The 25394-nt window shown below is 38.7% G+C and overlaps 2 protein-coding genes across 8 annotated transcripts in view; one reads left to right on the forward strand and one right to left on the reverse strand.

Annotated features, from left to right (window-relative positions):
• Nucleotides 1-4723: 4723 nt before the first annotated feature.
• On the reverse strand, nucleotides 4724-8858 carry emc10 (ER membrane protein complex subunit 10). 2 transcript variants are annotated; one of them, XM_026325409.1, is made up of 8 exons: nucleotides 8702-8858; nucleotides 8512-8578; nucleotides 8083-8195; nucleotides 7688-7801; nucleotides 7046-7230; nucleotides 6622-6715; nucleotides 5558-5654; nucleotides 4724-5032 (listed from the first exon to the last, which is right to left on the reverse strand). In XM_026325409.1, the coding sequence occupies exons 1-7, from the start codon at nucleotides 8792-8794 to the stop codon at nucleotides 5568-5570; spliced, it is 753 nt and encodes a 250-aa protein (XP_026181194.1). In that variant the 5' UTR covers nucleotides 8795-8858; the 3' UTR covers nucleotides 4724-5032; nucleotides 5558-5567. The 2 variants fall into 2 exon arrangements, with proteins under 2 accessions (XP_026181194.1, XP_026181193.1); XM_026325408.1 differs by lacking the exon at nucleotides 5558-5654.
• Nucleotides 8210-25394, forward strand: part of mybpc2a (myosin binding protein Ca) — a 52064-nt gene continuing 34879 nt past the window's right edge. For 2 of the 6 annotated variants that reach the window (XM_026325401.1, XM_026325403.1), the window contains exon 1: nucleotides 8210-8270. In XM_026325401.1, the coding sequence (XP_026181186.1) occupies nucleotides 8246-8270 (25 nt within the window). In that variant the 5' untranslated portion in view covers nucleotides 8210-8245. Of the gene's footprint in view, nucleotides 8271-14943; nucleotides 15018-25394 lie in introns of those variants that run through there. The other 4 variants (XM_026325404.1, XM_026325405.1, XM_026325407.1 and 1 more) reach the window with 4 other exon arrangements.

Raw genomic sequence — 25394 nt, forward strand, 5'->3', positions numbered from 1 at the left:
CAGGCGACAAGGGCTAGTGACAGTAGTGGCTGGGTGTCTCTGGGGGGCCACTCTTATTAACGTGCAAATGACTGCGGAGGGAGGGGAGATGAGCAGGGAGGAGGGAATGTGCATAAGTTTTGGTTGGATGTAACACTTACCCAAAGGGATGTTCCTGTCACATGAAACTCCTGATCCTTTCTTGGGATCAGATAAATGGAGACCAGCAAATACACAGCATATCCCAAGTATGTACGCTTATTTGCATACACATGGACTGAGCATGTGCACGAGGGACCCCCCCTCATATCTGACAAACACATTCATCTGAACTTATGTAAGAAAAATTAAGATTGTGTGATAAGTGGGAAGATAAGCAGTCATGTTTGGGTTAAAGCTGCTGCCCACATCTTTCATAGAGTTTAGTGCCTGAATGTACTTGTACCACATACTTTGCTTTTTTGTCATGACTAAGTCTGACATAAAAACAAACAGCCACTTATTTTAAAACCGAAACTTAAATTGACCCTGACACAAGCTTGGTTGGGTGTTTCTGTGTAGAGAGTGTTTTTAAGACAGAAGCCAGCTACTCACTGGGGGAGCTGTCATCAATCCCAGATCCCATCAATCAGCGGCTGCTGGAAGTGCACCCTGGGAAAGAACTCAAGGCAAAGTAGACTGAAGTGCTGGTGTAGTCTGGGCTTGGAAATAACAGCTTGTAACTAGTCTGTGTGTGCAGATGATGACATTTCCTTTCAGCTGTCTGAAGTAACTAAGCTTAATTGAGCACATTTATTATGAGTACCTTAATATTTTGCCTTTTCCCCCAGTATTTTACATTTGCATTTTTAAAATCTTGTTGGAAAGCAGTATACATTACAGTGCTTTCATTTATTTTTATATTACCTGATGTAGATTTTTATAGATTACTATTTAATTCCGTTTTTGTCGTTTTCCTTATAAAACACTTGGTAATCTCTTGATTGGATGAACACATTTTTATTCTTATTGGATTTATTTAGAGTCCCCACTGTCCTAACAAATTATATGTTTTATCATGTTATTATTATGTTGGCACATGATATGGATCTCGCACCCATGAAGATGGATAATAAGAACTAATAACTTGTGCAAACAAAATCCATATCAATCCATACTGTGTGTGCACAGGATAAAAAATTATCTTTCGGGACCTGGGGCCGCCTTAACATTCGCTTCCTTCAACCAACTGCATGTCTGTGTCAAGCAATTAGCCCAGCAGTCCAACAAACCCATGACTTTGGAATAATGTTAAACTGTGTCACTTGTAACAGTCAGAAAGAGCTAGAACAGCCTGAGAACAGAAAGGATCTTCAGACTCAAAGATCAAATGGGCAAATGTGCTTTCGCTTATCATGCATGTTATAATGTAAGATCTCACTGTGAAAGGTAACTAGTAAATATTGCTGTAAAACAAATGTAATGCAGAAAAAAAAGTATATTTATAGTATAGTTATATTTGAGTTGTATTGGAGGAAAAGTACAAAGCAAAAAATTTGAAATACTCTAGTAAAGTAAAGTGCAAATCACTGGCAGTACTTGAGTAATGATCATTTCTCACCTAATAAAATCCTAAGGGCTGTGAGAAGCCTCATTCATCACTTGGTCTATTTGGCAGGGAACCGTGGAGGAGATAAAACAAATGTCATAGGAGCAGCTTTTAGTTTTATGTTGTGACTGAGCGTCTTTAATAAAATGTGCATGGCTAAACTGTGCGGTGTGAAAAAGGCAGAGCAAAATCAAGCGGTCCCCTATAGCATTACTGCAACATAAACCATCTAACTGCTCCTAAATCTCAAGCTGTCATACGAGGGGGCGGGGGGTGTCCTGCCTAACACATGATGTCATGCTGACACTGGTGGCCGCAAAACAACAGAGAGCCATGAGATTTATGAGTGACTGCTGTTATGCAAATGGCAGCGTATTTCATGCAATCTTTTCTTTTCTCTACAGCAAACATCCCATCTCGTTTGCTCTGTGTTACATTATTTATGGTTACCATTACCCCTTAGCCTCTCCACGTTGTTAAACCTGTGCGAGCACTTCAATAGATTGTCAGTTAAGTCTTAAAGTTTGCAGTTTTACATAACATAACTTCAATAAATCACAAATTACCATCAGCGCATCAATATGCTTTACATAACAGTTTAAATGATTTACATCCTCTGCTGAGCTCTGCTGCGTTTTAGTTCATGCATTACCAGGTTGAGCTTAGTTGGCAATGTTGACAGAAAACAGGAAAAGTTTTAAAATATCTTTCTTTATCTTTCAATTCAACACAGTGAATTTTAATTTTGAGAAATCTTGATGGTGGGATATTTGCCATGTTGCTAAATAGCTATACTTTGTGGTTATGGTCAAAACTGAGCCAGGAGGAGACTGAATAACAGAATTGAGGTAGATGAACCTTAGTTCATATGACATGTCTGAAAATGGCAAAAATGTTTCCGAGTGTCTTGGGACGATCATGAGCTATGACCTACTGATAATAAAGAGAACAGGTGAAAATATAAAAGTGTCTGACATGAACTGCAGCTGGAGCATACTGACAGAATATTCATCATCAGGCTGCCAAATTAACAACTCCAGCTGATTGGTGAAGACTTCAATTTGCTGAAATTCTTGCTTCTGGCAAAGAAGTAGGTAATCGCGTATAGATAGCATGGTTTGTCTTGTTTTGGTAGAACAGACATGTCCAGAGAAGTGATTTATCATTGTTTTTGATGGCAGAAGTGAATGTCTCATTGGACTGTGTTGAGGTAAAATGTGGCACAGTCCTGGAAAGACTGTGCTGTGCATCCACCAAAATTATGTTAAATAGCATTTTAAAAAGGAAACACAGCAAAACAATAATTTAAAGCGTATAGAAACATAATTTAAAAAAAAAACTATTATAAACTATTAGAACTGTAAAATGCAGTTGCTCATAAAAGCACGTTTTAAATAATTTTGTCCATCATTATCATTATCATAAGGTTTAACCTGCTTGGATATAACTGTTATTTTTAGGTGGATGGTAATTCTAGCCTGTACTCATTTTTCTTTATGTTGCTGAAAGCAACATATGTTTGTGGCCTCAGTGTAGCGGCAAACACACGTGAATCCATGCCTAAAGATCATGTGTCTCTCTATCAATGTGATGGACATATATCACAGCCCATGCTGATAGGCCTCCAATGATTCATGTGTGTTTATGCTGAAAGCAAATCCATAGCTGATAATATGTGTTTTGGGTTAAAAATAGAGCAGGGCAGTTTTGGTAGGAAACCATCCAAAACAGATTTAAAGCTTCTAACATTATGTTACACTGATGGTATTTCATAAAAACATGTGGACTGTGGTCACCAGCTGTTCTCTTGGTTTAACCTCTGTCTCCTCCTGACAGAAGCAGATCTTTTTACAAACAGGTGACCTTTGTCATCCAGTTCATTTTAATCCAGCTCTCCTCTTTCCCTCACCCATCTCAGCAGAAGACGCAAACGGAAAGCAGTCACATAGCAGGAAAGTGTGTGTTTGTGTGACTTAGTGGGTCATTCTGAGAAATGCCCAGCTGGTGATTGGACGAGGGCAGAGGGCACTGAAGTGTTGAAGCTCAACGCTGAGCCTCGTGAAATAAGAAGATATTCCTCACAATTGGAGACACAGACTGAAACCAGCCAGACTGACAGGAGGGACAGGACAGGGGATGTTGACAGGTATTTTGGGATATTCTGTTACATGTTGTTTTGAAGCTGTGGTCTACCTCCCTAATTCATAACTATAAATACAAAGATAAGTGGCAGGAACATGGTAGTGAGTCGACATATGAACGTGTGTAGCTCGACTTTAGACACTGTTCTTTTTGTTAACTGCATAAGCCTTGTCTCATGTCTTTATTTCACATAAATGAAATAATGTAGAAATAACTAAAAACACCTAAAAGGTAATGAGACATGGGTAATGTCCACCCACGGTATGAGCAAGATACCATATGATATGAGATGCTGGATAAAATAAAATAAGAGAGACCAAATAAAGACATTCAAATAATTCGTGTTTTATGTTTTGGCCTGAATGTCTCAGATCATGAAACAGCTACACACAAGGGTGGGTGGTAGGGTACACCCTAGACAAATCCCCAGTCTGTCACTGGGCTGACAGATACTCACACTCAGATTCACACCTATGGGCAATTTAGAGTCACTGCTTAGCCTAACCCCAAAGTACATGTGTTTGGACTGTGGGAGGAAACCGGAGTACTCTTGAGAAAACCCACACAGACACAGGTAGAACGTGCAAACTACAGACAGGGGTCAAATGGGATTTAGGGTGACAGTGCTAACCACTTCCCCACTGTGCCATCAGGAATACTCCATAATGAATATTTTACAGTAGGCACTAAAATATATTGTGTACTTTCTGGCTTAATTTTGTATCTATATTAAATCTCTATCCAGTTGCAAGGTTTTCATGTCTATGGATATATTTTTCCTTCCTTTGCACGTCTTACATTAAGTTTAGCATCAAGATTAATTAGAATATGTAGCCAGCTTAATAGGTTCAAAGATTGATTTTCCCTTCATTGATCAACACTTAATTATATAAACAGCCACTACGTATTTCATGTGTATTTTATTTTGATCTTTATATTACTGTATTGATGTTACTACTAAATCCAGGTCAAATATTGAGAAATAAAAACCATCAGTCTAAGTGACATACAAAAAACTGTTCAACTAATAAATACTTTATTTTCACATTAGTATTAAAAGGCAGTCATCTGTAGGGCACAATATCTGCTCTGTACTGTACATGCTTCAGTTGTGAGTGACAGATCTTTTTTTCCTTACATGCCATTATGTACAGCAATTAAAAACTGTTCAAGAGACTTATTCCTCAGTAAATCTTCACTAAAAAAAAATTGTGACAATCATCGGCCACCTCCATTGGCTGCTCCACCCCCGGCCCCACCTCCTGATTGGTCCTGAGCTCCAGACATCATTAAGAAGAGAACAAGAGGCACGATGTACATCCACTGGCGAGAAGAGAAAGAAAAAAAAAAAGCAAGTAAATTCAACAATATTTTAGTTTTCAAGACAATAAAATGAAATGTCAGAAGTGACATGTCTTTTCAGCAATTCCAGATTTGTAATCCCCGATTAGGCTCAATTTATTTTCTGAACAGAAGAGAAGAAAAGGTAAAGTGTAAAGTGGGTGAGACACTAGATTATTGAAGAAATCTCAGGATCAAACACCAAACACATGCTCAGCATTTTAACATTAACAAATTAAGATCATATATTTATTTGTTTCTTGGTGGATTTGCATGAATGTTGTTCAGTATTTCCTGATAGGCCTGAATTAAGAAAACAGGAGCATTATTTGATTTTGTAGCAGTGTGAAAGGTATTTGCACTGGACCTGGAAGAAACAAATGAGTGGAACATAAGGATTTTAATCAAGCAGGTGGGTGATGGTTAGTCACATTGCTTAGAAGTTAAATGCAAAACGTGACAGAACGGGAAGGGGGACAGGGCAAGCCACAAGTAAGAGAACAGTACTTCAGTGGAATCAGCTCTGCTCTCTGTCTCCCCCTGCTGGGGGTTGTGCCGAATTGGTGGCCATGAGGAAGATTGCTCCTCCCAGAATCAAATACCACTGGAACACAGCACAGCACCAAGTTAACACAGGTCACCGGATGCAGCAAGATACACACAGCACAGTGCACAACAAGACTGAGTCCACAAAAGATTACATGAGAGATAGGACATGAGAATGGGGTCCCTATGGAAATCTTTCCAAACATGAATCTTGAATGGAGAGGGGCAGCAGGACCAAATACAAGTAAATATTCTGTTTGTTGTGAAATATCACAAAGACAATTAGCATATAATCTCGTTTAAGAAGCTGGAATCAGAAAATGAATGAAAAACAAGCAATTATCAAAATGGTTGCAGATTGTTTTCAGGCAGCTGACTAAATGGATAATTGTTGTAGCTCCACTCTCAGCTGATAATCCTCACAACAATTATTACTTCATGAGCTCTTTGTGACACCAGAGCAAATGCATAAACACAAAGTTCAAGACAAAGTGCTGCATAATTGCTAGAATTCAAACCTCCCTATATGAGTCAGCTGATGGAAGATGACAACTGCTGAACCTGCCCCATCAGTGAATTCCCGGTTTTTACTCTTGGTTTGTTGGGAAAAAGTGCATATGAGAATAAGTAAAACCAAGTCTAAACGGCAACAGTCCAAATTGTTCCCATTGGTATCAACCAAATGTACCAAACTATGGGTGTTAAAAAATCCCTAAACACAATTGACTGAAACAAGCATACACATCTAAAACACAGCATTCAGAATTCAGCAGTGAGAGCAGACAAAAGTGAACACACATTTGGACATTTTAAATAAACATTACCACTTTCCTGCCATAAATATTGGCTAATGAAACAGTACCAATACTATATTTTGGCACATTGTACATGTATAGAAAACGATGAGAGACATTCTCATGTATTGGTTAATTATATGGTCCATTTCAATTCTCAGAGCCTGATTTCAGAAGGTGGAGCATATCTTTAGGCAGAGCCTGCTAGCAGCTTTCACTGTGAATACTTACATATTTAGCAAAGAAGGATTTCTGTTCTTGTGGATTCTTTGCTTTCTTCTCAGATTCCTGCTCCATTCGCTCAAGGAACAGAGCCGTTTCAGGTCTGGAACAAAGTTGGCAATTAAAATTCAAACGAACCCCAAACACAAAGTGTACCGTAAAGGAAGAAAAGTGTAGCAAGACTTGTACCACCTTTGGCAAAATTATGTAAAGCTGCCAAGCCAAGGCAATACAGTATAACAGAATCAAAGGCATCTGCATAAACCACACTGAGATACACAGGAGGATTTCACTAATGCACAGACAGCTACAGACATGGAGGGCAGAGATGAACTAACAAATTTTGATTTACCAAGCAATTAGGAAGAAAACCAAAGGGTTGCTGATATTTTCAAGTATGGAAAAAATAATTAGCATGCAATCTAGGACTGACCCAGGTGCATTGACAGGAGCCATGACACTTAGCGTGGTGTTGAAAACCTCGAGATCAACTTCATCCTCAACTTCAGTGCCCCTACAGGCACCAGGTAACGTTACTATGGAGACACCCATGAGGTACCCAGAGACGTCAGAGTGGAGGGTGATCACATCGCTCAGATGGGACTCAACCATAGCACACTGGGGATAAAATGAAAATGTCGGTTCATATCAGCTTTAGAACAATATTAGCCTGTCACTATCCCCCACCACCATGTCATACAATGGATATGATGCAGTTAGATCAATATCAATATATAAGATCAATATCACAAAGATGAAGATGTGCTTAACGCTGATTAGATATTTCAGATTTCAAACAAATGTCCATTAATTTTTATTTACCCGAGATATATTTATGGTACCTGGCATTAATACACATTGAATATTTCTAAAACCACCTAACAGCTAAAAGGGCAAAAAAAGTAGCCAAAACCTGTACATAAAATTCCTCTTTAATAGCTAAAAAACCCTGGGGGATAGAGTAAATAAAAGGGCTTCTTCTTCTTTACAAACAAATCACATGCTTTTGTAGTTACTTTCTCAAACACTGATGCTCTTACTGAGCAACTTCTTTTCAAACGAATTAAATACATACGGCTCTGACAAACGCTGTGAGGTAACCTTCCATCTGCCACTCTGTCTGTCTGTCAGCCTGCAGGAAAACACGAGGTACTCTGATTCTGTACAGACCGTCCACTGCAGCCACTTCCTGTGGAGTCACCCAAGTTCAAAAACAGCCATCAGAGATGCAGTTTCACACAACACGATGCTGATCAGACTAAAGTCCTTCTGCACAGCACATCTACCATCAGACTGGTTGTCTATTACTCAAATCTGCTGTGTTTTCTTCTATTGTTAGGATTTCTAACAGATTTTCCATTAAACCAGTAATCCTGTATTCGCATAGAACAATAACCAATAAAAATGTATTTCAATCAATCAGTGTCACCCATCAGCCCACATTCCTCCATCCTGACCATCATAGTTTACCTTCAGCTTGGTTCTGTCTTCCTCTGACAGCTGGTTCTGGCTGAGTGAGACGCTCGGCTCCCTTCCAGTCTTCAGCACCAGAGCTCCACGAACCTGAAACCTTGCGACATCATCTGAAACAAGGACGACGACAGGAGCAGCAGCCAGACCAGACCATGAATACATGACTGACAGAGACGGACCCACAGGTACACATTTTATGCAGCCCAGGTATTAGGTTCTTCGTGACTCGTTAGATAAACGGATAGAAAACGATTTGTCAATACATAAAAATATCAAGCTAACAGATTTCTGAATGGAGTTTGGTGTGCGGGTTTCTCCACTAGGATATGACGCTGTTAGCACAAGGCTATGTAATTAGCCTGCCGGCGTTAGCAATAACACGCTATACAACCAAACAGCGATACAGTGATAACAAGAGTTTCTCACCAACTTCAAATGAATGTTCAAGAGGCACAGAGAAACCAGTGAACTCACTGTCCAGTGTGTCCCCCACCTGTGAATAAAAACGACATTTACCGTCAGCCTTTAGCTGCTGACAGGCTAATGCTAACCACTTAGCTAACAGGTGCAGCTTCCACTCAAATATTGAAACAAATCAAAACTATTTCGCACGTACCCTTCTGCCATTATTACAGCATACAAAGTCCATGCATGCTGAGAACAAAACAGTGTAAATAACTCCAATTTTAAACAGTAATAGACGAGCCATTTCGACAGACAGGACTACCGGAAGACTGCTAAAAGTACTACAACAACATTAGTATTTCCGGTGGTTTTTCATAGGAAAACCCTATAAATTAAACAATAAAAAATAAACAGATACATCTATTTTTGTCTAAATTTTTAGACATGTTTAACTATGTGTAAGGACTTTTGTAGGTCTCATATCACGTAAATAAATTATGAAAATTAATGTTATATATACATATATATATATATATATATGTGTGTGTGTGTGTGTGGGTGTATATATATATATATATATATGTATATATTATGAGACAAAGATTATCTTACATCATTATCTTGCCTGGCCTAAATGATTGACAGCTTTGTTATAAAGTGACAAGGAAAATGTTATTTACAAACACGTCTTAACATGAGCAGTTAATTTGTAGATGCTGAGCTATTTAAGATCTCTGTTGACCTACTTGTGCCCACGTTATTTATATGTATCTCTCAATATTATACCATCTTACCTAGTCTCATATGTCTACTTCTGTTGGTGTGTTTGTGCTCAAAGTTGTCATCTGCTGTGCCACTGCTGCTGCCTATTAACAATATTTACTCTTTGGATTTATATTTTTAGCATTTTGGGTTTCTTGTCTGCTGACAGAATGCCACTAATGAACTAGGTCTGGATGTCTGCTGCTGTCTTGTAATATGGCGCTTGTCAGCACCAATTTCTCGTGCAATTTAGTTTTCTTGACAAATACAAGCAGCTCATATTTCTGTTGTAGTCTGTCTAAATTTCAGCTTAAGTTGCTCTATATTTTATCAGCAGCATAAAAGTAAGGATAATTTACTTACAAGACAGGATTTACTGTAAACTGCCTAAACATAATGTGTCCCAATTTATTTTGTCTAATATTATTTACTGGACAGCTAAGCATTACCTTGTATTTACAGTATTATCTGCTGTAAAATTAAAATATGTATTTGATTAATAGTCTTGTATCTGCGGTTCTCTGTCTGTAAATCCAAATGCAATATGTCAACCCCACCATATCCAATGTCATGCTCTATCTTGATGTGCATATGCAGAGACATCCAGGACCAGCAGAGGCTGCTAACAGACCAGACAATGCCCCAAACTACCTCTTGCTGCCCCCTCCTCCTCCCTGAAAGCACTCTAATAGTTCCATTTTATCAGCTGAACAATAAATATGTATGTGCAGTGATGAAGAGGGTTATTCATGTTTTTAATTCCTCTACTCAGCATTCTCTGTTCTACCTCAGACAGCTTTTTTTAACGAAATGCCTATTAAAGATGTAAATCTGTACTAGCTGGGATGAACTGAGTTCACATCTGGGAAAATCTGCAAGAATGTGTGTCAAATGAATCTCCAGTGATCTGTTGTGATCAGGTTTCACTTCTATGCTCAAATCTGTTTTTAACTGTGAGAAACTGTGACCATTTACTTTTAGTAGTTAGCACAGGCTGTAAAACTTGATAAGAAGCTTACAGTGGGTATTTGATACCATATGTCTGATTGCAAATGCTTGTCCAAGTTGTTCAGAACAGCCATAGGCACATTTACTGTACCCAAGAGTGCCTGGGAAGCTTGTGAAATTATGTGCATGCTGGGACTTCCTATTGGTCTAGAGGTTTGAGACTTTGACCATGTAATTGCAATGTTCCCTGTCTGAGTCCCACCAGTGCCTTTTGCTACATTTCTTTTTGTTTCATTCCCGTCCCAAGTTGGTTTGCTGTTTGTCAATGGAGGAGATCACTTGAATGTACACTTGTTTTTATTTATTTTTTTACCGTGACTCTTAATTAAGAATTATGGATTGGAATCTAATTTGTCCACAGTAGTTTCTGACTTCAGTCACATCTGCTTTTAGAGCTGCTTACATGTGATCAGATTGAGACTCATCCTAATACTAAACTGAACTGTCCATTTTGACATTGTGCGTGTATCACATACTGCTAGAATGGGCATGTTAAATGCAGGCGAGACCCGACTCTGGGTTACACAGATGAGTTTACTCCTTGTTATATGGCAGCATTGCGTGCGTTTGTTTATTAGCAGCATTCCACAGATGAGCTAGCACAGGCTACTATATGTTGCACCTCCGAGACAGAATTTATGGATTGCTGTTCTTCTTCTCCAAGCTTGCGTGCACTGAATATCCTGGCTTCACTTGGTAATTTAACCAAGTTTGCAGTTGCCAAAACCCAGCTGAACAGTCCAAGGGTCAACTAAGGGGCAGAATGCTTGACTTCACTTATTGTGGTTGTAGCCAACGGAGGCCAAAACTTAAAAAAGTAAAGTAAGGAAGAAAAGACAAGCAGCGGCAGGCTTGTGCCAAATGTGATTGATGTGATTTATTTCTCAATGCTTATTCCTGGCTGAAGAGTTCTGCTGATGTGCAACAAAACCTCAGTGGATACAAGTGAGAGGCATCCATCATTTTAAACTTCAGCATTTCAGCATCAAAGTGCTAAAAATGAGTTTTGAGCCCAGTGTTAATCCTTTAAAGTTTAGAATATCAAGAAGTCAAGTCTTAATGTATTTTTAGATATGCAACTTGTTTTCACCTCTTTTGTGTTCACTCATGCAGACGTCTCAGTAAAATTACTTAGTTGAAGGGTATTGCACCTCATCCAGCTTAATCTCTGCCCTGATATTTGCAAGAATGACAATTTGACTCACATTAGCAGATCACTGCCAAATTATCAAATGTTTTTCCTAATAACAGCAATGCCCTGGAAGAGGTCAAAAATAAGGGCAAAAAAATTAAGCAAAGGGGTTATGTGGTGGCGTAACTCTGATAACTTGCATATTAAAGTGTCTTTGGGGTAGTGAAATGAATCATCCCACCTTCCGACATCTCCTAAAGGTCTTGCCTGACACTATTGGTGCTGTTTCTGCCTTGCTCCTGCTTAACTTGACGCTGGGGGAAACGCTTTGTATGGAGCATATGGTGACTGAAGTGATTCCCCTGAGTTCTGCCCAAACAGTATTTATTCCCCCTTTAGTGGGACAGCCCATTACTCTCTGTCAGCACCCTAAACAATGGTGTCACCTTACTATTCTTAGTCAAATATGAAAGTGTGTGTATTTATGTGAAGCAGGACCTTGAAGAAAGATGCTGTCATGTCCTGTCAGCCTCTGTGCTGTTAAAAATGGAGCATTATTACAAACGAGGAACAAAGTCAACAAAATGTTTTGAAAGTCTGACAGCATACTAGAACTGTATACCCAGTGTTTGTGACACTGGACAAAACAGAATTTGACCTCTGTGATCAAATGCATGAGGCTGCCACAGTTTGGGGTTAATCATCATAAAAAAGCAGAAGGAACAGTGTAAATAGAGGTTTGTGCTAATAGAATTTATATACTGTAGTATTAACTACTGTGATCAGACACATCAGCCAGTTGCACATAATATAAACAAATGGATTTAAATATTTCTCCTCAGTGCTAAAATGGCTCATCCAACACAATTATTAAAATTTTAAACGTCATATCAAAGAAGCAGCTTTTGCACTGCTGCAGCACTCTGAAGAAGAAAACAGACTCTAAAATCTCATTAGTGTTTTCTGATGGGATGTGGCATCAAAGCAGCCATGATAATGGGGGTAGCATGTTATAAAACTTGTAAGGTGTGGATAACCTTGACCATACACAATTTTGATTTCTGTTATTTCTTTTCACCACCATAATCCACAAAAAAGATTCAAAGCTATTTAGTTTTCTCTTAAACATAACCATATTTAAAAAATATTGAGTTTTGATACTTGGCCCACTGGCAGCTTTAATCGCTAAACTGGTGCACATCAGTCATGGGAAAACTGCTGCGAAAATGAAGACGACTTGCTTCAGTTGGCTTAACGTGTGCTTCAGTGAGGCTTAACTAATGCAAGCATTAAATAACTCTGATGTCATCCTCTACAGATCAGTGGATCATGTAGGACATCTAGTCTCCTATATCCGCTTTAAAGCCACAATATATGAATAAATTAGCCGCAGTATAATCGTCAGTGATGACCTGTGAAGGCATCAAAATGACATATTAAAGATAATTCTGCTTATAGGTAATGTAAGGTTAGAATACACAGAAGACCCAAGGACCTTTAATGACCTATTCAACTGCCATAATCTTTCTCCAGAGTATTTTGTTCTCCTTAAACATCTGAATCTCAAGTTACATTGCCTTAAATAGCTGTTCTTCAATCTCAAAAATTAAAGTCTCAAAGAATGTTTATTGTTATAGCCAAGGTTATGGCTGCCTGGGCAATTTGGGCATCAAGAAAATGAGCACAGAAATCAGACAAGGGATGACTGTACACAGACAAATGATTGGAAAGTGAAAAGCAGCTCAGATGCATAATTTAACACTGACGGTTAATATCCAAATGGGATTGCCATTTAGAGTCAATGGAAGGAGGAAAAATGCAACGGCTTCTATCACTTCATCACTGAACATTTGTGTTTCTTTAGAAGTTCAACACCCTCCCCAGGGTTATTAGCATTTTATTTGGATTTTCATTTGACGTGAAATTCAATTAAACTCAAGCCTGATTTCAAGGTTAATATGTTAAGGGGAGAGTCATTTTTACATAGCTCTAATTGCTCATTAGGAGCAAAATTAGCAATTGGCAGTTGAACTTTATTTTTGAACCAAGAGCCAAACATGTAGTTATGAACAGTCACTAATCTTTTCAGTTCATTGAACAGGTTGGATTTTGCAGAACATGCATTATATTATAGGTTAACTCTACCATACAGTGAAACTGTCATTGCAGAATAATGAGAAGGGGACTGTGGGTGAAAAATGGCTGCTTTTTTAGGGAGAGATAATGTTCAGTTTCTACTAACTACTAGAGTTTCACATCTAAAAATACGACTAGACACAAAATTATTTCAGAGACAGAAAGAACTGCAAAAAGATGCAAAATGACCATAAAGAGACACAAGATGAGTAAAAAGAGGTAAAACCAGCTACCAACAAATGCAAAAATGATCACATGTGACTGGATGAGAGTCTGATAAAGGATCTTATGTTTCGTCTGTGCTAGCAGCACATTTTACTGTTAGGTATCCTCTAGCAATAATAATGAGGAGTTTAAGGAATGCACATGAAATTGTTCATGTATAGTGAGAGGGTTTGTATAAGGAGAAGTTTGGGGTGATTGGACAGGTCGACAACAAATTGGACTTGAACACAGAACAGAACATTTAATTTCTCTTTTCACACCAATTATCGTTGCTTGTTTTGTGCCCGAACCTAACCAAACAGTCCGAAACCTTCATTGTGGTGACAAAGGTCTGGTGACGTTCAGGAGAAGTTCCTCTTATGGGTCAGAGAGTACAGGGACAAATGACCTACATGGTTCTTAAGGTTGGAGAACTAGGAAAAGAAATGACTGCAATGAGGCATAAAACAGCCTTTGTCTCTTTTGATCTGTGGGTCTTGCTGCTTTGTTGGTGGGTGGAGGGCCTTCTGTGTGTTTGCTCTGAGGGAACCGTTGTCTCATTATCTGTCCAGGTTAACCCCTCTAATAACCAGAAAATAAGGCCAAGATACAGAGACATGATAGTCTCCTGCGTATGATCCAAGTGAACAAAATGTTTTGATCTATTTAGAATTTTCTTGATTTCACAGTAAGTCTTACTGGTCCATTGAAAAATTAACCACTCCTGCTTTCCCAGAAATGTCAGACCACCCTCCACCAAACAAAAAGAAAAAATATAAACATAACCCTGGCCCCTTTTTAACCAAACCTTCCCTTCTAGTAATTTCAGAAAGATCCAGAACATGTACGAGTTAAACGCTGATCAATGCAGCGTCACTTCATCAATTAGCGTCAGTCAGTTTGTTAATGTTCGGCCAGCATCAGCTGGCAGGTTTTCCTGAGGGCTGGCCTTTTCTTCACGGCTCTGAAACATTTTTACCGCTCAGTGTGTCTTCCTTCTCCTCCCTCCTCCTCAAAGTTCTGCAGCTCCTGCCAAGGTTTCAAGTGACAGCCATTCTGTCACTTTCTTCTTTCCTTGTTCCACTTGTTGGGGTGGGGGTGGGGTGGTGGTGAAGTGACAGTGGTACTGACTGTGTGTGTGCGTGTGTGTTTGAAGGGGGGTGTTGAGGTGATAAAAGGGGATGGAGGGGGAAATGCAGTCAGATCCAGAGAGAAGGAGTGAGGAAGACGCTTTCAGAGGATTCACTATAAACAGACACAGACATGCCTGAGCCCCAGAAGCCAGGTAAGATGGTCCTGCCTGTGGGATTATAATAGAAAATTCACAGATCAAACTTGGAAGCGGAAGCTGATGATACAGTGAAATGTTCAGATATGTAAAAACAACCTTTAACTCATAACTTTAACACATCCTTGACAAAATGCTTAAATTTTAAATGAAAACTGTATCTGCATCAGTGTATTAGGGTGCATCACAGCTTGACCTTTTATGAAGTCATTAGCAGTTTATTTACTCCCTTAGTAATAAAGAAAACCTAATGTAATACCAAAGTGTTTCGAGCAAAACAAGTCAGGGTTTTTATTTCATTAAATTCTATTGTAAAAATGGAAAAAATGCTATATTACCTGTGATTTGGTCACAGTAGCTCCACAGTTGCAGTGCAGTGGACATTTGAATCACAGCTGTTAAAGATGAATTTGTGGTACGAGTTTTAGATTTCATTAGCTACAAGCTCACGCCTTTAAAAACACACCTTCATTATCCCTGTGGTCTGTTTCACTGGCAATGTTCAGCCGACACAGGGCTATATCTATATCTTACAGCATGAGTATTAATTTTACTGTGGTAACACGCAGGGAGAAAAAGACCATGTGGATTTCTTCCTACTCCTCTGTGAAATGTTTGTAATGTTTGGGTTTATTGGTCACTCAGTATTTATTTTGGTAATGGATCTTATGTTGTAGGCCTCTATAGAGATAAATGTGTTATGTTAGAGGGAATCCTCTCATGTATTTGAGGTTTAATAAGTTGAGGAAAGGAAAAAAGGAAGGAGTGGTGAAGGGAAAGCACACTCAGCAATGTCTGATAAAAGGTTACAGTTACTTCTAACTCAAACAGTTAAAGGGAAATTAATAGTTACTGTATATGTAATGAGTTTATGGCTTTTATTGTGTTTTATACAAAAACACAGTAGTTGTGTACTTGATGTTTTCAACACAGTACAGGCTATGAGAAAAAGTTAAAATGAACCCAGTTAACTCTCATGCTGCAAATCTTGTTGTGCTACCAAGACAGCTGACTGAGTTTGATTTGTTGTGTACATACATCTATAAATTTTGAATGAACTGAAGTTTAAGGTCTAAAATATTTAAAACAGGGCGAGTAAAAGAGTAAACGCCAACACATTGGCTGACCATTGTTACTTTGCTGTTTTTGTGACAAACAGTACAGGCTGTAATACATTACATAATGTCATAGGGTCTAAAAATCCTTTGCTGCCATTGTGAACTGCAACCTCAAAGTACCATATATCAGGTGGTGGCTTGAAACCTGAAAACGAAAGAAGAGGCAAAGGAGGAGGTAATAGATAAACTGGAGCGATGATTTGTTAGGGGGAGCTCTGCCAAGCCAGGTGTAACGACGTTGGGTTGACTCTCTGCACCTCAGACACCTAATCTATCTGATCCTGATTGCCTACCTCACTCTGCTACACCATGTCCTTCACTGGCATCCATCTCCCTTAACCAATCTTCAGGAAGTTCACTAATACTGAAAAAGGCAGCTTTGTTTTATTTTTATCCACAAATTTAAACCAAAAATACACGGATAAGAACAAGACATGTCTTTTTTTGGTTTCTTGGACATGCATGTCAGTGTTGTGGTAAAATTTCTTCATGAAAGGATTTGATCTGAACTCATTCCCCTTCAGAGCAGTATATACCCTTTCCCTTTTTATTCTCCATCATGCTGTAATTCCATCTCTGTATTTCACACCAATTTGTCACCAATCCAGTGTCCTGACATCACACATATCATATTCCCAATGCCACATTACTACCTTCTCTCAGGCTCTTCTTGTTCTTGTGTTTCCACCCATCCCAAATCGTTGCCCCGCTTTTTAACGTCATCGCACTTTCATAGCTTTGGGGCCCCTCTGCCCCTGTCAATCAGCTGGTTACGGCTCGTGATTCCCATGGTAGATTCTTGTTCTTGTTCTGGTTAAGGCCGCCCTGGGACTCAAGAAGCCATCGAGATCTGAAAGCAGTATGTATCCTAATAAACAGCCACAAGAATAGTCTAGGCGTGTTGGCTGTTGCTTTGTGACTCCACAAACAGAAAGGGACACCGCACCTCTGGGACGGGTGGGGTTTGTCGTCTTCGGTTACACCCTAGTTGACCCGTATTAAAAAAAAAAGAAATCAACAGCTCGAATCACTGTATGAGACGAGCTATTGACTGTTGACTTGTTTATTCAAAGAAACCAGTCAACTCTTTGGATGTAGGGCCCACTGAATAATGAGACCTTGTGCACCAGTGTTGGTGCTGACAATTGCAGGGTGCCAAGGTTCACTGGTGCTGCCCCTCTGCTGAGTGTGTGCAGAAATAACAGGCCAACTTTTAATTACCAGTATTACTGCCAGAGGCCAGCATTGATCTTTACACAGCCCCATTTCCCCTCTTAGCACAGGGGACAGGGAACAGTTTCACTAAAACAGACTTTAACTATGGCTTATGTCCAATTAATAGTCAGACTTCGCATAGACATGTAAATTTATCCACGGCATAAAGTTGTGTAGTTCTTCGCTATCTTAAGCTCGACTCATTTCTATGAATTCTGGGTCAATTGAGACCCCTCTCAATACAAAAAAACACATCTGACCGAATAACGGTGTCAAAAAAAAACTCCTCCAGCAGAGGGAACTTTTACAACAGTCACCAGGACTATACAAAAAGTATAAAAATCTTTAGGTACAAAAAACTAAAGCACAAGGCATTTGGCATTTTAAGTCCTGCTGAGTCTTGGCCTTAACTCTGAACTATTTTGTCTGTGTTTCCATGGTAACAGTCGGTGAAACCTGGTGACCCCTGTCCCACCATAAGGGAACATAATGAAAAATGACTTGAAATTTGTGGGTTTCTGTTTTTGAGTGAGGGAATAAAAATAGAAAGAATGTCAAGAGGCAGAGCAGTCTAGAGAAAAAATGTCTTAATTTACGCAGAATTCATGACATAATAGTCCTAATTAATATAGCCAAGGACTGCACAGCTTTGTGAAAGAGATGAGCTCAGATGTCTAGTTTGGTGGAAGGTAAAATCCCTCACATAAGCCGAGGTTAGAAGAAGGCTAACATCCTGTAACCCATCTTAACCGCACGTCTAACAACTGGTCCAGTGTAGCATTACCTCATACCAAGGCCATCATCAAGCTCCGACAGATATGCACCCACTACTTGATAGATTACAGACAGATGCACAGTCAAGCAACTGAGCCACAAGGTTCTACAAAGGCTGTGAAAAGCTAACTGAGCCCAGATATATCATTAACAAAGTCTCTCTAAACACATCCACAGCAGTTTGTTGTGCGGAGGATACGCACACAGCATTTTTCCCTTATTCTAAAACCTTCCTCTGTGATTTGAGAGAGGCCTTGGCCTATTTGGAGCACAGGCTGTGTTGATGCGAGCTGGAAGACAAAAGGAAATGAATGGAAAGCTGAAGTGGATGACAGCTTAATATGGCATTTAAAGCCGCCTTTGTTTACCAAACACCACAGATTCCTCATCCCTAAATTAGAGTTGCATTTAGCAATTGTTTTCTTGTGTTGAGACTGCTTTATTCACATAATAACAATTCATTCAAATCGTCAGGAAAGTTTACAGCAGTGCCATAAAATCTAATCTTCAGTTTCACACCCCTTTTATTCCTCTTCCAAACCCTATTAGAAAATCCTTGCCTTTCTCCTCGCTTGTTCATCCATAAATCTTCATGCTCACGTGTGGCAGAAAGGAGGAGAGAGGAGGAGAGGAGGGGGAGAGAGACATCACTGGTCCAATCCAAACAAGTCATAATTCCTATCATCATCACTATAACCCAGTGTTAAATACAGCTGTCCCATTCCTTACAGTCCGTCCACAGGCTTGCATATCCAATCCCTCAGTCCTCAGCCACAACAGGCTTTATGCATGATCGCGACAGCCTGCACACAGATTAAACAACACAGGAATGTCAGCACTTCTAAAGGTTTTATCAGCTCGTCTCTGTGGAAGAAACATTATTAGTGACCTTTCCTTGCATAAAAACTGTCAGTAGAGCTCAATGCGTGCTGCTGAGATCAAGATGAAATATAAAAGAAAATGAGAAGAGTGGAAACGGTGTATCTTCACATTAATTTTGCATTCTTGCTTCAATATTAAAACAAAATGAGGACTAAATATTTCAGTTCTAGAAAGATGAGAGTGCAGTCATCTTGACTCCGAACACATCAAGAGTAGCAGTTCTCAGGTTTGTAGTGCAACAAAGGTTTCCATTAATGACTAATCTGCAGATTATTTTGAGGCATTTGTTCTCTACTTGTGTGCTTCTGTTTTACGCTGCAGTATGTTATCCTTCATCAGAGGAAAATTTAGATTTGACAGGAGTAGTTATTATTTAATTACACAAAGCATACTTGTAATAAGCTTAAAAAATATAATGCATTATTATTGATTAAACTACTGGTTCCCTATCTTTTTGACTTAAATGTTGTTTGCAGTTTCACTAGATTTTCCATTTAAAGCTCTCAGATATTTAAGTTAAAGCCCCAAAGGGAAACATTTTCTAAAATTAGAGAAAAATCAAAAAGTAAAGGAATACAAATGTCTATCAGAATATTGGTTGTTATTTCCAGTCCGCACAGGGCTCTATCTTGTGACCCTTCTTTATAAAAAAAGTACTTTCAGTGATAATTACTTTTGTACATTATGTATAGTTTTTGTACTTGGATTTGAGTTTTAGCAAAGTATTTGTTTTGCATAGTTGTACTTTTAATTTCCAGAACCCAAGGTGATGTCTTCTGATATATTATTATATATGTAATTCAACCAACGGTTCAACATTAAAACCAGCAAACAATCAAATCTGTGAAGCTTGGAGCAGCACTCTCTCGGCATTTTAGCTTAAATATATAAAAAAAGATTATTATCAAAAGAGTTATTTCACCAAAATTCACCTGACTAAACAGTATGTTTACTCCTCTACAGTACAATTTATTATTTTTGTAGCAATCATAATTATATAACATAAGCCAGTATTATACAATTGTTTTTATGTCCATCAGCAGCAAAAGCTGCTCATTTACACAGGACAAGAATGAGATGCTGCACCATTATCTTCCAAAGTTTATTCGAAGCATCTGACAAGTTCTCATACGGGTTTGTCAGAAATAAATCCTTTAAAATATTAAAAAAATATATATGTATATATTTTTTTACTCATTCCAGCTCAAGCTCAGCAGCCAGAAACAAAAAGTAGGTCATCCAAATATGCAAACGTCTCTCTCTTCTTCCATTCCTGGTCAGTGGGTTTGAATTTGTGAGCTCTTATCCACCATATAGAATAACCAGCTCCCACACAGTCTCATTTACAGGTGAAAAGCCACAGCGAAGATGAAAACGGACATTTGTCAATCCAAAGTTACAAATACTAGAAGTCATTTCCATATTGTACATCGTGCTTCACTCAAGAGCAAGCTCTTAACTGGGTCTTTTGCACTTCTAAGGTGACCTGGTTTTTAAATGTTAAAAGTGCATTTCAAGAAAGTTACACTACAATGAGACTCAAGAGGAATATTCAAAGCACCCTGGTGTCATTACTCTACTTGATATGATCACTGTATAGCGTTTCTATTCACTGGAATCTCTGGAAAATCTGTCCTGTGGTGTTGTTTTTACAACATTCATTTCTAAACTGCATGTCAAGCTCCTTTTTAATCGTTGCTCTGAGTTTATCCATCCACCTTCCCCTGCTACAGGGCGTGATGCTCTATACAGTATATGATACAGCTGTAAGTCAGGTCGGCTGTCATCAAGATTTCAAATTCAGCTGGAAAATGATTGAGTGATAGGGAGGGCAGAGGCTTAAGTGTACCCCCAAAATCTGCCGACTGCACTGCTCTTCATCCTCATCGTAAAATGGTGAAACTCCATCAGTCACGCTCTGACCCCAGCACGTATGCCAGCCAAGTACCAATAATACCAATGATACATATCCACACTCTCAGTTTTATAAATAGAATAGTTTGAATATTAATCTCCTCTTTACACTCCACTGCCAATACTCCCCATTTTGATGCATATTTAAAGATTATTACTAAGACAGATTGCAGTCTGTGGGATCACCATGTGGTTTAAGTAGCAGTGGTTTGGTCATGTGTGATCATGAAGGAAAGAGCTTCTTTTAAAGTGGGATTATGGTGCTTTTAAAGCTTTAAGGGATTCCCTGTTGAATCGCAGTGGCAAATATGTCTAGAAATTGAAACAGAGTTGAGCTTTAGCTACTAACAACATCATACAGAAGAAAAGACGGCTTGAGTTCAGTCTACACATAGGTCCAGTTTTTATCTTTAATGTTAATTATTAAAATTATATAGTTGTTAGTTTTAAATTCTAAATCCTTTGTATGCTTTAGTTGGCATAGGAGCTTCCTAGAAATCAAAGTTGGTTTTACAGCTTACAGCTGTTTTTACAGGCTGAGCAGTACTCACCACAATGAGTAAACTAATCTTCACGTGTAAAGTTCTTGGGTTGTCCCTTTAGAAAATAATCCTCTATTATGCCTTTTGTTTTTCACTGCGCTCCGGTTTACACTTAAATATCAATTCCCACAGTTGATTCTGCGCCTTTGTAGAGAAGGTGCAGAATCACGCCTTTCTAAGCTATCTAGGAAAAACAAACTTTTATAGACTATAATCACAGACTGACATGTGAGATGGCTTTGGCTTGATGTGCACTCAGTTACAAGGCACAGATGTTACTTTCTTGTGTAGTTGAAACAGATCCATCTTTTTTTTTTTTTTTTTTTTGAAATATACCCCCTTCGTTCTGTTTTTCTCAGCTGCCATCTGCTGACATAAACTTTTACGCATCTTAAGAAAAAAATGTTCAGTATTTTGGATTTTGGGAATACCATGGAGTAATACATGGTTGTATTATGAAAAAGATTCTGTAGCTCTTGACTTTTGAAGATGAGCTCAAACACTTTTGCCTCCAGAGCACGTGTGACTTTATAAAGTCGCTAAAATTGCAACCTGCTACTCTCTAGGTCTGTATACAGTCACGTGCTAACAAACACACATGGTGAAATGAGCTCATAGATTCGCACCCATGGTGTAGTGAGGTGCCACTGGGATTCTTTGTGAAAGCACAAGAGGCTGTGTTAACAAAGTATGAGCAACGGGAATATGTCACCACCATTTGGCATTATACTCAGCCACTGCGGAGGCCGGGTTGGCCCCAGTCTCTAGTTAACATGTCTGCTGTTGCCACAGCTAATGGTTGTAGACACGCTTAAGTGACTTAATGTATTCAGCAGTGCTTCAACATCAAGCTCCAGCTGAAAAAATAAAAACTTAATGGTGCATTCCTCAGAAACAGCACTAGAGCGTCTGATTTTAAAGCGACGGCTGCTCGGTATGTAGCATCAAAACGCACATTCAAACAACAAATGCACGGGAGAAAATTGTGCCGTTCCAGGCTTTGTTCAACGACGAGAGAGAAAGATTTCAACAATCAAATGTTTGGCTTGGCCTGACTCCTTTGGCTCAGCCGACTGGAGCAGGAGATGTGTGCAGCAAAGGAAGACAGGGAAATGTCAAGAGAGATTAATGAAGCACATTCCACAGAGGTTATCCTTCAAAAGCACAACAAGAAGAGAGAGAGAGGAGAGAGAGAGTTAGAGATACTGTATGGAGGACGAGCACAGAGATGTTAATCTACTCATTGTTTTTTGGTAATATGCTGCTGATATTTGTTTTCAGGTGTATTACAAAATAGTTCAGAAAATACTTTAGTAGTTAGTTAGTGTCCATACTACATGAATATGATGAGAAATTATGATGTAATTGACATCTTGTGAAAGTTTTGAAGTAGTACACAGGCTCTGGTACTTTCTAGTACTTTCTCCATTCTATTAAAGAGAGTATGACAAACACTGGAAGTATCAATACTACTGATAAGTATTTTTTTTGAGTATTCTTGAGTATTAATACTATTAATACTAATGTCAGAAATATCTAATCAAAACAATCAAAGTCAGCTCTGTCTCTTGATTATTCACATTCGGGGTATGTTTCTCTTCTGCTGTTTTACTTGCACATAGTGATCACCTTGTTAGTTACAAGAATTCACACAACAAATAAATAAATACAGCCTCAAACCCCATCAACAGAAAGCCCTAGAAAGCACTGAAAGATTAACAATAAGCACAATGCATCAAATACGTGGTGGGGTAATTGTGGTGGCCTGCAGCTGGATACACCTTCGATGCACTTCAATATTTTTGGTCAATCTGGAGCACAGTTATCTGTTTTAAAGCGCACAATCTGATATGGGAAACTTGTATGAAAACATTTGTGGATTCATGACCTTTCATGAGAACTACAATCCGTCAACCCCAAAATGTCATGAATGATGGAAAGTATATGCTGGCCAAATATATTAGTTATAACAACAGTTCAGCAAATGTGAAAGATTCTTAAAGCAGCTATGATCAATGTCTCTATATTAACAACAGATCAAATGATTAGAATAGAGAATAAATATGGGATCCTGGCTGATTCTGACACTTCCCTCAATGGCTAAATGTAAGGGGTCCTATGTGTTTCTGTTAGAATAATGAATATGGAACAACATACTATTAATTTTTTTAAACCCTCAACTATCTGCTTTAAATTCTGTGGCAGACAGGCACTACAGTCTCCAGGTGGTCAGAAACATGAGAGCAAATGCATGTCTGTCTGCTGGATGTGTGAATGACCCACTGATAATACTTACAGTTACATGATGCCATGATTGGTGTAAAGATCAACCCAAACACAACTCTACGCTGCAAAATTATGAATAAAACACATATAGAATTTTGCAGATGTGCATTTTGTACCTTAAGAATCTTAAGAATCTTAAGAAACCTTCAAGAATCAAGAATCCATATCGGTACATTGTGTGTATCCACAGTCAGACAGAAATCCCTGACCTAAGCGCTGTGAGCTTCAAAAAACACTTCCCTGTTTTGCACATACAGAAACCCACCGTATGTCTCATCTCGGGTATAATTACTTTACTTAAGCTTAACCAGTTTAAAGTTAGAGCATGAAGTGTTGAAAATTATATCAGTGATAAGCTTATGGAAATAAAAATGGTCTATAATTGTGGACGCACAGAGCACTGAGTAGTGTGTATTTAAAGAACGTGACGACAGGGACAGGGTCAACAAAAGCAGAATAAATTAAATCCTTTTTCAACAAGCATCTCACATGATATTTGTTAAATATAAACAGTGTATATGGTATCTCATCTTCCCCACTGATGAAACCAATCCTCAGGCTCTTAATGTGAGGCTTCACACCATCCTTGACCCTATGCTGGCCTGGCTCATTCTTCTTCTCTCTCCCCATTTTAGCTTCCACCGCTCTGCTCTCCATCTTACTTAACTCTTTCTTCAGAAGAAAGTGGAATCAGATTAAAGTAGGACAAAGAAACAGGGGGACAAAAAAGTGCTGAGAGTAGGGATTTGTATTAAGTGAAAAGGAAGAAGGAACGGAGACTGCGAGAGACGTTATCCATTTAACAGATACCTGGAAGACAGGGAAACAGACGACAAGAGGGTGAAATAATCTAGGCCAGTGAGGACCGCTGATGAAGCGTGGGCAGTAATGAGAGCAGAGACAGATTCACACAGTGTTTGTCAGCTGTGCATTAATGCAATGTCAAGGTTCAAAGGTCACAGTGGTCCTGGTTATGGTTTGGTGGCTTGCTTACAACTTTTTCTCATGAGTAGGGCAGACAGGCCTGTGATACAAAAAAAAAAAAGCTGAAGTAGGCTGAAGGACAAACAGGTCACTTATGGGTAATTACAGGAAAAATCAGTTTTTAAAGCAGCACTAGGCAAGATTTTTTTTTTTTTTTTTTTTGTAAAAATACACCCATCTTATCAACCTAAATCACAAAGTGGAGCTACAGTAGAGAACGACGTCACAGCTTCACTAATTGAGATGCTGCAGATTTGGCCTATCTGTTCATATTAAAAATGAACATTCGGTATGGAACGGATGAAACCTGAAACATAAATTTAGTCCTTTTTTAAAAAAAAAAAACAGATAAGCCATGTGGCTCTGGTGGGAATCTGTCAGTCAAGTTCACCACATTGGTCCAGGCTGAAATATCTTACTTATCTCCAATATCTCAAAATGCTTGATGGGCTGTTTCAAAATTTGGTACAGACACTCAGGGTTCTCAGAAGATGAGCCATGTGGCTGACATTTGTAGTTTCATGTGAAATGTCCCACAGTGGAAGAAATATTACATTCAGATCTTTTATTTAAGTTAAAGTAGCAATAACACAGTGTAAAATAATAAACAATAAGTTAGTATTAGCATTTAAGTATACTATACTCTTTATAAGTATCAC

The sequence above is a fragment of the Mastacembelus armatus genome, chromosome 8 (genome assembly GCF_900324485.2).
Source record: "Mastacembelus armatus chromosome 8, fMasArm1.2, whole genome shotgun sequence".
Classification (NCBI taxonomy): domain Eukaryota; kingdom Metazoa; phylum Chordata; class Actinopteri; order Synbranchiformes; family Mastacembelidae; genus Mastacembelus; species Mastacembelus armatus.